We start from the raw sequence: 14998 nt of genomic DNA, 5'->3' as shown, positions 1-14998 counted from the left end.
ACATTTAAATTTTGGCTGAGATGAGCCATATGGAAATAAGATGCAAAATTCTCAAGTTGAAATCCAGAGCGGCTTCTGAATGTGGCTGGTAATTCAGAGGCCATCCGGGAGAATGGTGGAGGTGGCTCTGGCTGCCTTCCCAGTGGGTTCACTGGTTACTCAGAGTGATAGCAGTGTTTGGTTTTATGTTTTCTCTTTTGAGCGATGAAGCAACAGTAAGGGCAAACGCCAATGTTAACATGTTAATACATATTTTATATTTGTGTGTCCCTCTTTTTTAAGTGCCTGGCTTTTGGACACGGTTGACTAAAAACCCCTGGTTTTGTATTTGAAATATTCTTTGTTCCATTTGTAACCATGCACTGATATATTTTCCCACATTTTTTGTTTGTTTGTTTGTTTGTTTTTTAAATTCTCCTGTGATGTTTTTGTTGCCTGTCCTGGGAAGATCTGTGTTTTCCATTGATCAAAACAAATGGCAAGCTAGGGACCATTTAAAGGAGGGGTTTTTTTTAGTTAATAAAGCCAATCTCCTTGTTCTGTTATGTTAAAAGTACATTATCTTTTTATTGCCAGTTCTGTCTGGCTAGGTCTGTTTTCTGTCTTAGCAATCTCAGGGCTGCCTCACTTGCTTACTGTGTAGAGAATTACAAAATTATTAAGGGTGGGGCAGCACCAGCTGACTTACAGTACAAGCCATTTCTCAAAATAACCACAACAGTGCAATACTGATGTGTCATTTACGTCACAGTATGTTTTTATGAAATAGTTTGTGGCATTTTCATTTCTATTCCGGATGGAATCTTGTTCTCTCTCCCTTTTAATCAGGCATTTAATTTATTTTTATTATTAATATTTTCCACTCCATGTCTTGGCATGTCTCCAGTTTAACAGCTTTGATGGGGGGGGGGACACACACACACATACACACACACACACACAAAAAAAAAACCAACTGATCTTCTCTCACCCGACTCTCTAACATCAGTTTAACTGCAAATGTATTTTCCCCTTTGATGTGTACTAACTTTGAGTACAAAGTTGACTGTCTTAAGAGAGATTCGGAAATACAGTGGGGGCCCATTACACATTTACACAGAACTGTTACCACGAACTGATAAAGTTGATGTACAACTTTGGAATTTTAAACACTTTCAACCAATTCAAGCTATTTAGTCATATACCCTGCTGCATTTTCCTTTTACAAATGTCTCTCTGTATAATGTCCTGTAATTAGAACAGGAAATCATTGAGTAACTGTAAGATGAATAAGAGCACTTAGACTGAAAGGAAAATTACCTTCCGAGAAATTATATTCTTTTTTTTTTTTTCCTGAATGTTACAATGTTGGTAATGATAGTAACAGCTGTAGCTACTCTTATCTGTAGAATTTTCATGCTCAGGTTTTCTGAAATTAAAAAAAAAATCATTTTCAGTAATAATCAAAGAGAAATGGACAGAAAATAGGAAATGCCTAATTATGACGAATATGCAGTGTCACAACAGAGCAGCAATTAAATAGAAACTTCAATATAATTGTCAATAGCAGTAAGTATTGGAACAGTGCCAGGTATATAAAGTTGATGCTTTGCCTTTGGTTGGTTGCTAGGAGCACAGAGAAAAGTATAAAGCTTTGAGAAAGGAATGTCTAATGTAATAAAGTAACAGAAGGAAGCATAAATCATTGTGAGAGCCTCTCGTATTGACATTATTTTACTTAAATTGTTTCAAAACTAGACGTCAAGTTTTATAACATGAGCAAATTCATATTTGCTTGAGGGGGAAAAAAAGAAAAAGAAAACTGTTGTCTCAGAAGCACGAGGGACATTGTGTTTCAAACTTAGCCTTCATACATATTTGGAATCTTTTAAGTGAAAATCTTTAAATGTTTGTTTCTGTTGGCATCCAAATGCATTTGCCCTAATACGATTAAGGGAACTAAAGGGCAAAATACTTGGCAGATTTTTCAGTTGAGGTAATTAGGTGCAGGAAGGAACATGCATATTTTTTCCACCAGGCTCTATAAAATCCTGGTGTGCAGGGTTTTTTTTTTTTTTAAATTTTTTTTTTAAGCTTACTGATGTTAGAAGTAGATTATAGTGGTTTTCAGTAAGCATAATAGTGTGATGTTTCCGAAACAAGTCTCCCTTCCTCCCCACAGAATCAAAAAGAAAGTTACATTTCTAAATTGTGTAAGAGATAAAAGCAAATTTCTCCTCCGGAATTTATGTTTTCAGCCGTCTGTGCATTTGGCCACCATTAACTATTTTTAAAAAATAGCATTATGGATATTTGAAAGTCAATGCTCCATTAATTCATTGTGTTTGCCATTTCATGCATCTCTTTTTGTACAAAGACAACTTGAGCAACGTGCTATTCAGAATGAATGCCTGCTCTTACCCTCTCCCCCTACCTCTTCCCCACCCCCAGCCCCACTTTGAGGATTAAAGCAATGGTATACAGTTACTGTTTGAAAAGCCTGGGTGGAGTCTCATGTTATAATTACAGTTTCTCTGTGGAATTCTGTTTTGGACTTTGAAAATATATAAATAAGTGAAAAATTGACATTGAGAGAGGTTAACAAAACGTGTAATTATGATATAAGCACAGGATTAGAGTAATTTTGGATGAGCATTACAAGCAGTGTACTTTAGGTATTAACTTTTAATAGGCAAAGTTCTTTTTATTGAAGTTGAAATGAGGTTTAGTAATTTTGGGTCTCTTATTCCCTTTGAATACTTCATTTTAAAATGGGCATGTTCACATTTTTTTAGGGGAGTGGGGAGGGGGAATTGAGGAATAGGATGATATTTTAATAGAATATGATAATTGTGGTTTTTAATTTCAGTCTTGGCTACCAGCAATTTATTGCTGATCATTTTCTATTGACTGGAATCAAGTAATATACATATACATACATATATATATATTACATATATGTGTGTGTGTGTGTGTGTGTGTGTGTGTGTGTGTATATATATATATATATATATATATATATATATATATTTTAATTTTAGTCTTGGCTACCAGCAATTTATTGCTGATCATTTTCTATTGACTGGAATCAAGTAATATACATATATATATATATATATATATATTACATATATATATATATGTGTGTGTGTGTGTGTATATATATATATATATATAAAATCCAACTAAATACAACCAACTAGAGTTTTAGAAGGATACTCCTTAGGGTAGTACTTTGATTTTTTTTTCCTATGTGGGTGTGGTTGAAAGAAAACCTTTGTTCCAGGAATACTTTGTCTTTTGCCAAACAAATGTGTAATTTATCCATTCTTTATTCATTCTTAGTTTTATCTACTCTGCCTCTTATGAATTAGAAAGGGAGAACTGTCTTACATAGCATTTATTGTCAGCCCTATTTCATGGGTAACTTTGCATAGGAGTATTTGTTTATGTGTGTATGAAATGCATAAGGAGGCAAGGAGAATCTGAAGAATTTAAATAAGCATTCTTGAAAGGGTCTTTTGACTTTGTTTCACAGTGTACTAGGGCAAAATAAAACGTGCCAGCCATTGAACAATTTAATATTTTTGTAGCTGTATCAGGAGGAAGTTAATTTAATGCAGAGGCTTTAGGAGGCCGTTATAGGATCATAGAATTTTAGATCTGGAAAGCTCTCTCAAACTCATACTTTTATACTCTGTTATACACCCTTTTAAAAAATATATTATTAAACTGACCACACTTTGTCTCTAGGAAGGGAAAAAAAAAAGTCTCTCCAGTAAAATAAACATGTCTGCCTAAACTACAAAGAGGGGTCTTGGGGTATCTTTGCTTAGTGAAAACTTGACCCAGCTGACTCATTCTTCCAGGTCTCACTCCGCCTCTGCATCTTCTCTTTCGTCTCACCTTAGTGTGCTTTGTTAGCATCCATGGAGTTCTGAGGGTCTCGTGGGCTTTCTCTGGTTTTGTAAATATGAAAGTCAGTTCCCTGGGGATGTCTAATTATGAGGTTGGAAATTTGCCTCTGCCCAAACAATGCCAGAATTCTGGTCCAAATGGGTGGTTCTGTTCATAAGCAACAAAGTTATCATAATTTTTGTTTTGGCATCAGTCAAGCTTTGCCACACTAGGCCAGATCCCAGCTGTACCTCTAGGCTCTTTGTGTGGAGAGAGTTTAATAAGGCACAGGGGTGAGAGGCTTGCAAAACATAGAGTTGGTGTGATTTCCTATCACCTGAAGAGAGAGCTGATGTCCATGAAGAGTTTGTCAATAACATTAGATCACTACAGTAAGAATTGCAATGCTCTGAAATAATAATAAGCTAATTTAGCCAAAGTAGAATGATTCTGGCTTATAACTAGCTAAACTCTCCATGAAACAGAAATCTCCTATTTTACTTGATCATAGGTCACTATCCTCATTCCTAATATTGTAAATGAGTTCAATCGCTATTATTATTCCTACTGCTATTATTATCTGAAGCATTTTGTCATAATAAAAAGTTCATCACCCTTGGAGTGAGAAGACTGGGTTATACCCTCACCTCCTTCATTTTCTAGCTCTTTTAGATTCTGGACTAGTCACATAGATGTCTTAACCTCTTCTCTCACCTCTAAATTGGGTAATATTAACAGGTAATAATGCTGTGCATAGGCTGCTGTGAGAAACAAAAGAAATACGTTATGTGAAGGACCTTTGCAAATTTTAGTGTTTTATTAACAGTACCGGAAATAGCATTAATATTCGCTCTGCTTTCTAAACAGGAAAATAGTCCCTCAGGACCTCATATATTTAGTTAAGAAGACTTTTTTTTTTTTTCATTTGCTATCTTTCGTGATATCTGCAATAATCCTGAAAAAATGTGGCAGGGAGAAGGGAACTTTTTTCCTATATTTTGTTCTAAGTATTAGAAGACTTAGAAGAGAAATCAAAATATGTGTGTGTGTATATAATGTATATATATATATATATGTGTGTGTGTGTGTGTGTGTGTGTGTGTATCTGGCAATTATGTATGTATGCATGTGTATAGATAGATATACATATGCACATACATGACAGATTTATCTGAAGTGTGTGTGTGTGTGTGTGTGTGTGTGTAAACCCAAGCTAAATAAGTTACTATAATTCTATGCAAAAAAAAAAAAACTACACTCAGATTCAGAATTAGGGATTTCAAAGTCGAGTGTGCAAGAGTTATGTGAGATGTCTGTTAAAAATGTAAGGTCCTGGGCCCCAACCTTGGAGATTCTGAATCAGTCATCCTTGATGGCACACAGAGTCTGCTCTTTTGCAGGCATCCTGTGTACTTCTGAGATAAGCAGTCCCAGGACCTCTCTTAGAAACATTGACTTCAGAATGAATAGATGGTTGTGAGATTCATTTCCATGAGTTGGGAGTGGAGGGAAGTTGCTATTTCTCATCCAACTGAAAGGAAGGATTCATGAATTGGCTAGTGAGTTATCAACTGCGTGAAGGAAAGGAGAAGACATATTTTGGCTAGGATGAGATAGAAAGAACAAAAGAAGCAGCAGCCATGCCTAGGTGCAGAATATTTCCAGGGAGGTGATTCTGTATAGAACAGAGAATAAGGGAGAGATTAGAGATGGCTTCATCATGAAAAAATGGCTAGAGAAAAGCAGAACAAAATGATAGGAAGGAAGTCATGAGGATCGCAGTGTCCAGGTAATGCCATCTTCCATGAAACTGATTCTGAAGCGACTGTTCTTTCTCTGTCATTCAACTTGAAAAGTGCAACTTTCTCCATTTTATTTCAAGAGCACCTAAAGAAACTGGTGCAACTTTCTCCTTCACAGAAAGCCAATGGCATGACCAAAACAGAATTTTGGATCATTAGGTGTTTGCACAATATTTGCTACATACAAAAATTTGTATTAGATACTGAGGATGCTAAGAGGAGTAAATTATGGGAAGTTCCTGGTTGTCTTCCTCTCATATTCACAATGTACTGGACCAATAGAGTATAGTCATATACAGAGGGTATACTGATATCATGACACATTTGAGGGCCACTTCTTGAATAGCACTTAGATACTGGACTTCTGGTCGTGTTTGGTGAGTGGTTCCATGAAAAGTTGTTGGGCTCAGATTGGATCCTAAAGTTTGAACTTAGTGTCTAGGTCTGCTAAAAGAATCTCAGATTAGCATATCAAGGGACATATATCAGCATTTCAAAACTAATTTTCCTTTATGGGCTTGCCTTCAATGTAAACATATTTCCTCTTAATTAAGTGTGCCAGCTGATAAAGTGGCTGCCCAGAGAATCCAGGCAGGAGTCTAAGGAATGTAAGCCATTAAAAGATGTCATCTTGCAAGCAGCTGAACATCTCCATTCATGGAGAAGCCTCCAGCCTGAGGAACTAAGTGAACATAATTAGAAATACATCTGGGTATTGGCCTCCTATCTGAAAGGTCATATGCACACCTTCCGTTGGTACTGGTTACGTTCCATCATTATGTGCTGTCCTTACTCACTCGTCTCCTACTGGTTACCAGATGGCCATGATAATGTCAGAATCCTTAACAACTGTCTTGTGAAATTCCCTGCAGCATGGCAAGGGCTCAAAATATTGAGTGTTTTCCCTCTGGATAAGCAAATGACAAGTCTTGGAATTGCTTACAACTGCCCCAATGGTGTGGTTGTGGAGAGTGATGGCAAAATGGGTCATGGAACCTAAATTCCACTTGAGGTTGTTCAGGTGACAGGTCACCAAAGGGGGATGTTTGCCACATCTCAAGCATAAAATGAAGGAAGGATTCATCCATGCCAAATCTGGTTTCTGTAAATGAGCACAGGCATGTAAATAAGCAAGCATTAGGATCATTGTAAGAGGAAGATTCATTAAATGTGCTGAAATGTTCTCCTGACTTGAGTTGGTTCTGATGGAACTCTCTCATAAGAATGCTTGGGGAGACCTCTCAGCATGATTCTCTGAAATATGCCAAGTTACCAGATGGATTTGAGGAACATTACAAGATAGGGGGTATGTGTAGGCAGGGTGGAGAAGAAGGATATATCAGTCAAGTTGGGATAGATCATGCTGCAATAACAAATGACTCCAAATCATAGTAGCTCAAAAGAACAAGGGTTTATTTTCTGCTTATGTTATGCATCTATTTTGAATCAACCAGGGGCTCTGCTCCATGTTATTTTTACTCCAAGACCCAGACTGGCAGAGTAGCTGCTATCTGAAGCATTACAGATGGCCAGAACAAAGACACGGGGAGACTCTGGTCGGTGCACACTGGCTCTTAGCACAGCCACCACTTCTGTCATATATCATTGGCCAAAACAAGTCACAGGGCCACTGGACTCCCTAGAGGGTAGAAAGCACAGCCTTTCCTCAGGCCCATAAAGAGAACAGGAAATATTGGCTGTATAGCAATAATGACCCCCAGAGCAGGTAACAATGCTATTTGGACCCATGAACATTTCTCCCATGCCAGATGACCTTTTTGGAGGCCACAAACATTAAAATATATATATATATATATATATATATATATATATATATATATATATATATATATATATATATCTCCAGTATAAAAGCAATATTAAACTGTGGGAGTCAGTGTATAAAGAAGCTCAACATATTTCTGCTTTTTTTTATTTCCATGATGACTTTGATGATTAAAATGTCGAATACTCTCAAAAAGAGTTTTTTGGTTCTCCTGCTCACTGGTGACACCAACATTGTTTTATATGTCCTCAGAGCCACCCCGCTCCTCTTTTCTTTGCAAGAGGTTACACTCCATAGGGAGCCTGAGATGGGGGTGAGGGGTGGAGGGCTGGATTATGAGGAGGAGCCAGGAGATTCTGTCACTGTCACCCTAGATGAGGAGAACTGGTTTGAGAGCCTTGCTGAAGATGACATCTTTACAGAAAACCAGACGTGATTATTGAAGTTATGCCATGGCCACGCAAGTTTTTTTGTTTTATTTTCATTGTTGGGGGGAAAAAAAGGGAGGTAATGCAAATATTTTCTCATTTGTCTAGGGGAGGACGAGGAAGAAACCAATGTGATCGTTCTCAGCTACCCTCAGTACTGCCGCTACCGCTCCATGCTGAAACGCATTCAGGATAAGCCATCTTCCATTCTAACTGACCAGTTCGCGCTAGCCCTGGGTGGCATCGCAGTGGTCAGCAGGAACCCTCAGATCCTGTACTGCCGGGACACCTTTGACCACCCCACTCTCATAGAAAATGAGAGTATATGCGATGAATTTGGTGAGTCTTTGTTTTTTTGTTTTTTTTGTTTTTGTTTTTGTTTTTTTTCTATCTGAAATTCAACATGTGTCAAGAGTTGTTCTTGTGAGGGGTGGTGAGGGGGAACAGGCCTGTGTGCCATCCCACTCCTCCCATTCCCCACAGTGCCATTCCCTTCTCGGCAGCCTTCGTTTGCCACCGTTTAAAGATTATTATTTAATATTTGTTGTTCAATATAGAGTGAAGTTGGTTGGTTGACCTTGAAATTGGACTTCAGGACAGGAAGTTTTCATGCTCTTTCTTCAAAGGCTTTGGCTATTCAAATACTGTCTTTTTTAGATCTGGTTAATCATTCCCTTTTGTAAGGTACTATAAAATGCACAAATTATAGGTACTTCAGTACTATAAAGTGAACAGGTAGGTGGATGGATGGATATATAGAGTAGATTCCATGTTCCCCAATTTTTTCTTTATACACACACATACACAGTGCCCACCCAAGATGGGCATGTACACATACATTTGTCTGCTTCTCTGCCTAGCTAAGTGTCCACGAGTCTCTGTAGGCATAAGGATTTGGGGGACAAGACACCACATCATCAGCTTGGGAAGTCTTGAATGGTATAGAGACTGGAGGATGCAGACAGTTGTTCTCTTACATCTTCACTCTCTCATCTGTTTGTCAAACAGATTGGATCACATTAGAGGTTCTCTGCAGACAGAATTCCTATACTTACAGAGGCATGACCACCTCCACCCTCACCCTCTACCCCCACCCTCCACCTTCTCTGGGAATCACCCCCATAGATGGGATGATGAAGCCCTGCTGAATCCCTTGTGGGCCCCTCGGTGGAAAAGAAGTTGAGACCCCCTGATCTAGAAAGAAGCATAGCATCCCTTTGATCTGGAACATTCCCTGATGCTGTTGGTTTATGTTTCCCCCCAAAGAATCGTGGTTTACAGATTATTCAATTTCAGGTTATCCTGCTTAACCATCACAGACCTCAGCATGGTTGGGGAGTCCTTTCAAAACGGATTCTTTGTGACTCCCGCAGCCCTGTTGCTCCTGCTTAGAGGGATTTTGTAAAGCAGATGTGGGGACGAGGGGATGGGAATGGTGACTCAAGAAGGAAGGGACAAGAGAAAAAAAAAAGAGAACAGAAAGATCTAACTTCATTGGAGTCTAAAGGCCATTACTTTTTTTTTTTATAAATTGTTTTCTCAGATGTCTTTTACAACTCTGGCTTATAAGATGACTCAATCTATGAGAGTGTAATGTGTTTGTACAAGTTCTGTTTTCTTTCTTTTTTAAAGAAGGATTTATTGTCATATTTTTAATATTCAAAAAATCTTATTTAAGGAGATAAATGTGCATTTTTTTTCAATATCCTCTTTTCATCCATGTGATCATCAGATTAGCATGTACAGACCTCCCCTTTTCAGTATTGGTGAACTTTTCTTCCATATCCCCTGCTCCAAAACCCTGGATCCTACTTGTTACTCAAGTGGTCTCTAAATTCCTGGCACCCACTGAAACTGTAAGAGTGCTTTCTCTCATTTGAGATGATTCAAAATTAGAGTTTCACAATGTAATATAATGAAAAAAAAATGTTTTAACCTTTTTGGCTAATTTAAGAGTTATTAGTCATTGCCTTTCAAAGCTGTTACATCTAGAATTGGTAATAGAAAGAAGTTCCAATTCAACAGCGATCACAATGGCTGTTAAGAGTTCCTAAATTAGTTTTAAATGTTCTCACAAACACAAGCGTCTGACTTTTGAAATGTTTTCCTGAACTTTCTTCTGGTATAGCTAATGTCAATGCTGTTTTTCTTCTTTAGCCTCTTAAAGGGGAAGTTTTCTTTTGGAATAAAGGTATCTTTAAAGAGCTTCTAGATGGTTCTCTTAATAATTGGAGTATTAGATTTTTTTTTTTAGTTAAGCTTATACTTCAAATACTTTCTACTTTTGAAAGTAGTTTGTGTGAACAAGTCAACAAAAAAAAGCTTGTTTTGACCCAATTTGAACACCTTAACTAACATGTCTCCCCCACCTCCTCCTTTCTGTCACAAATCTTAATTTCCAGAGAACACCCTTTTAAACCTCCCAACTGGTTGTATTTGAAATCGGCATGGGCTAACGTGTTTGTTAAAACATGGCGTTAGGTTTCTCCAACCAACTAACAGTTGGTGGAAGAACATAAATTTAATTAGTGACTAGCATTAAACAAATGTTCCTAATATTAAACACTGCCAGATGACTGAAACACTTCTGTCAGATTACTGAGAGTGCCAAGGGGCCCAGAGATGAATTTTCTACACAGTATATATTCTGTACCACACGTTTGGTGACTTCAGTAATTGGTCAAATGTAATTTAGGTAACAGTATGCCTAGGCTGTAAAAATCAAATTTTATTAGCCATATCACCAGGTGGATGAATGGTAGAGCTGATGGCAAAGAGTTTATAGCATTTAGCAGCTACACCTTTGACACATGAAATTCATAAATTGCCCTAAAATGCCTCCAAAGTCCTTCTCAAAAGGACAGTGTCTGCTTTCCTATGATTGGATAATGTTTATTTTATTAACTAATAAACTTTTTGCTTTCTTCTATTAAGTGGAGTTATGGAATGGGAGTGGGAGGGGCTTGACCAAAAAAAATAAATAAAACACGGTCCTTGCTTGTTTTGAGGATTTAAAATCTAATTGGAAAAGACAGGATTACCGTGCCCAAAAGGTTAACTAATGTTATGAGAAAGTCAATGATTAAGTATTTCTCGGGTGTCACAGAAAACAAGTGCAGAAGGAATTTGGCAGTGGTCGGGGGCAGCTGTATATGGCAGTCAGGGTGAGGGGGTCAGGAAAGGCCTTATGGAAAAGGTAGGATTTGATGTGGTTTTAAAAGAGAGGAATCAGGTTATTCTAAAACTGCTAGCAAGTGTAGATTGCTTAAAATTCACGTCCTTGACTCTCCGTATTAGAAAACAGGCTGCCCTTGACCTGGGTCTGATGTTGGTCTTTCTCAGGTTAGTTCTGTTCTGAGCCCCTGATCTTTGGGTGGGTTGTAAGAGTGGCCTGATGCCCTCTTTACCAGGGCACATGAATATGAGCCCTGAAAGATCCCAGAGCATCTCTGGAACTGGAACAGCTTTTTTTAAATTTTTTTTTCTTGGATACAGATGTCCCCACATTTTCTCTGGGTGCTCTCTAGATGGCTTACCTGCATTCTCTGTATTCATCTCTGAAAAGAGATACCCTTGCCCAACTGCCTAAGACAGCACCTCCTCCCTGCTTCTTTAATGTTGTCCACTGAATAACAAGTTTAATTGAACAATAAAAGTAAAGCTTTTAAATCTGCAATGAGTCCCTGTAAATAAATTCTCCATGGAATTTTATGAAGCTGTTTAATGAAAAGTTTGATTAGAAACTATTAAAGAAAAATAGAATAGATGAAATTTCATCATTTAATCCAACATTACAGTAGTGTCATTTTGATTTTTATTTACACTGAGATATTCAGAAAAGAGTAAATATATCCTGGTTTTAATTAACTATCCTCCTTACTTGGGAAAGGTTATTTTAGGCTTGAAGGGTTTTGATAGCATACCATCTGCTTTCTTCACTGTATTTTATTCAAGTCCCTTCCTTGCTTACAGCACTGTGCAATGTCTAAACCTATGACATAAGCATAAATTGAATCATATTAATGGTAGGTGATTGAAACGCTTCAGCCTCAACATCCTGTCCGCATTCTTCCATCTTGTCAGTTACACTGTTCTACAGGCAATGTGCATGAGAGACTTGACTATTTTTAAAACTAAAGCAACCGGACTGCCCATTAAGACGTTATGAAAACTCATTGTATTGCACATGCAATTAGGAAATGAGATTATAATAACAATGAGGGGAAAGTGACATGAATGGTAATTTTTTTTCTTCATGAAAATCTTCACACTATGCATAATTTCTGTCCCCTCGGTCCTATTAGAATCTCCTGACATAATGCATTCCCCACCAGCCCCCTACCCTTCCTTTTACCTCCTTTTTGGTGATGATTCCTCTCTTGTAAAATGCATCCTGTCGTTTATATTGTATTATTGTCTATACTATAGAGAAAACTCACACAGGCAAACATTTTGTCTATTTTTGCTGTTAGAACAATAAAATGTCCACCACTTTGTAATGCACAGTGTTTACATTAATATCACACAGATTAATTTCACATGTGTGAAGTGTTGACAGCTAAATCCAAACAGAGGCACATGCAGTATAGTAGATAAATGGATAAGTTTAAGATGCTGGCTCCCATCAGGGAGATGTAAGGCAACCCAATAGACATAAGTGAGATGAAGTCAGTTCTTAGAGGTGAGTGGGACTCAATGGCTTAAGGTATGATTGACTTAAAGAAATAGTCTGTTTTGGTCTGGGTTTTGAATTGCAAAGAAACGTAAGAAGTCAAAGTTGTGCTTCTAAGTTCTTTGACATCAGTGAGTGTTTGGGGGTCCTAAGATGGCTGTGGTCTCTCGCCTGGAAAGAAAAGAGATGAATCGTTGTTAAGTGTTTGACCCATGTGTAGATACCATGAGCTCTGATCTTCAGGGAGAAGTTAGCTATATCATTATTAAGACATGTATGTTGCTGTGGGGTCAGGGCAGAGGACAACAGATTAGAGAAGAGAGTTCTAAGCTCATGGGCAAATGGCCCAGGTTTAAATCAGGGCTCAAACATCTGATTCTTTCTGTGTCTGGGCAGGTGACATGAAGTCCCTAACTTGCCTCCTATGTAAAATCAGGTAATCACAGTCAACTTGCTGTGCTTAGAGTTAAGTCTGTGTTGATGTAATTAAAAAAAAAAAATCTTTGTATAAGTGAAACTTCTCTACTGTTTCTATTCAAGTCTTAGGTCTTAGACAACTTGTATTCATCAGAAATGATCTTGTTCTTTGAATAATAAAGGAGCCCAATCCCCTGAGGCTCCTGGGGTCTTACTAGAATCTTAATGGAAAAGAAAAGTTTTGTACTTTTTATAGTATGTTTCAAAGGTTTTCTGACTCTGCATTGAACTTTCCCTTGCTGTTTTTCCTGTTGGTTGAAATAATGATATTTTAGACAAAAGAAGAAAAAGCAAAGGTTAGAAAGCAAAACAGATGAGGGGACAAAACCCTAAAATTTTATGAAAGAAAACTCAGGACATATAAAATTATTTTGAAGCATAAAGGATGAGCTGGACTCTGCCTCTTCCTTCTAAACATCACATGTTTTGCTGGAAATGAGAGGAAACACAGTTGTTTTGTTAAGGATCCTGGGAATTTGTAAGTGAGTAAACATTTTTTTTTTCCCTTGCCAAAGTAGGTTTCATGGTCACAGTGGATTTCGATGATCAAAATGGCTTTGTTCCTGGCCCCTGTCCATATTCAGGCTTTCACTGCCTGCCTGCGGTGCCCACCGATCTCCCAGATGATAACACAGCAGACATTTTTCTGTAATTGAAAGCCAGTGGGAAAGGAGCGTGCTTCTTGTACACTGCTGTAGATGCAGAAGACCTTAACCTTCAGAGATCTCACTGCTCTGTCCTAGATGTTTTTAGAGGTTTTATCACTGGAGAAACATCTATGCAAGTCACCCTCTGTGCTTCTTGTTGCCTCTGCTGACAAAGTAGGGACAAAGAGAAGGTTGAGGTGGTCAAACAGCATAATGAGTCAAATCCAAATAAATCTGCTGGTAGAGGTGTGTCAGATTGTGCTCCAGGGATCATATCATGATTAACATATGGACTCAGCTTCCAAGACAGTAAGACTCAAGGAAAGCTTGAGAGCAGACCTCCTTGGACAGAGGCCTTGAAAGTGGGGAGATCACCTCTCTTGGAGATGAATGAAAAGAATTTTATGTTGCAACCATAAATTAATTTACAGTCATGATATATGAAATAGGTAAGATTAGTAGATTCCTTTTCTATTTGGGGAACTTGAAAGGAGATTTAAAAATAGCTCTGGACTCCTTTTGTAGCTTCGTGGACTAGATGGGTTATTAAACACTATTTGGACTCACAGGTACAATAAACTCTTATTCATCCCAGAAGAAAGGATTTGTTGTCTGTTGGCCAATATTCCACTTAGCATTTCATTTATAAAAGCAAGAAAGTTATATCCTGGTATATTAGCAAGATCAACATATTCCTCTCTAGGGTGAAACAGACATTTTTGTCAATTTAAAAACATATATACTGTGTAGGAAAGAACCAGGTTATTGAAAAATCACAGGCGAATGTGCTAGTCTAGGGTCAGGAATATCAGAATGAGTTTCAGGATAAGTCTATATTTGCTCAGTGTTTAAAATTCTCTTGATAAATGATAATGCTCTCTAATCCCCCTTCATTCTATCTTGTCAAGGGAACTAGACTAATTCAAGTTCCTTGGACTGTAGGTGAGGTTGACTGGGAGGCTTTAAGCCTAGTACAGTGGCTGATACACAGTACACCTTCATTCATTCATTCATTTATTCATTTGTTGATCTAATCAGTATCTTATTTGGCACTTGTTATTTTTTTTTGCCAAGTGGTATTCTGGTCCCTGTGTACAACAGATGTGAACAAGATAGAACTTTCCTCTCTGTTAAAGCAGTTACATGATAGTATCTAGAAAGGAGAGTGACAACATGTAAGATCACCATGGACCACACACCACAGGAGTAGACCTTGCAAGATTTTTTGTGAAGATGAAAAGGGTAAAAGCGCTGATATGGTACCTCCTGTGTCCTGTGGAAGTCTCCTTGTTCACCGCCTCTTCCTGTAC

The 14998-nt window shown here is 37.8% G+C and overlaps 1 protein-coding gene across 4 annotated transcripts in view; it reads left to right on the top strand.

Annotated features, from left to right (window-relative positions):
- Positions 1-14998, top strand: part of Arid5b (AT-rich interaction domain 5B) — a 180190-nt gene that overhangs the window by 82013 nt on the left and 83179 nt on the right. For all 4 annotated transcript variants that reach the window (XM_021732467.3, XM_005334310.5, XM_040273649.2 and 1 more), the window contains one exon: positions 8001-8231. In XM_021732467.3, coding sequence (XP_021588142.1) covers positions 8001-8231 — 231 coding nt within the window. The remainder of the gene's footprint in view (positions 1-8000; positions 8232-14998) is intronic.

This window comes from Ictidomys tridecemlineatus, chromosome 1 (assembly GCF_052094955.1).
Source record: "Ictidomys tridecemlineatus isolate mIctTri1 chromosome 1, mIctTri1.hap1, whole genome shotgun sequence".
NCBI lineage: Eukaryota > Metazoa > Chordata > Mammalia > Rodentia > Sciuridae > Ictidomys > Ictidomys tridecemlineatus.
This window is presented reverse-complemented; position numbering and strand designations above follow the sequence as displayed.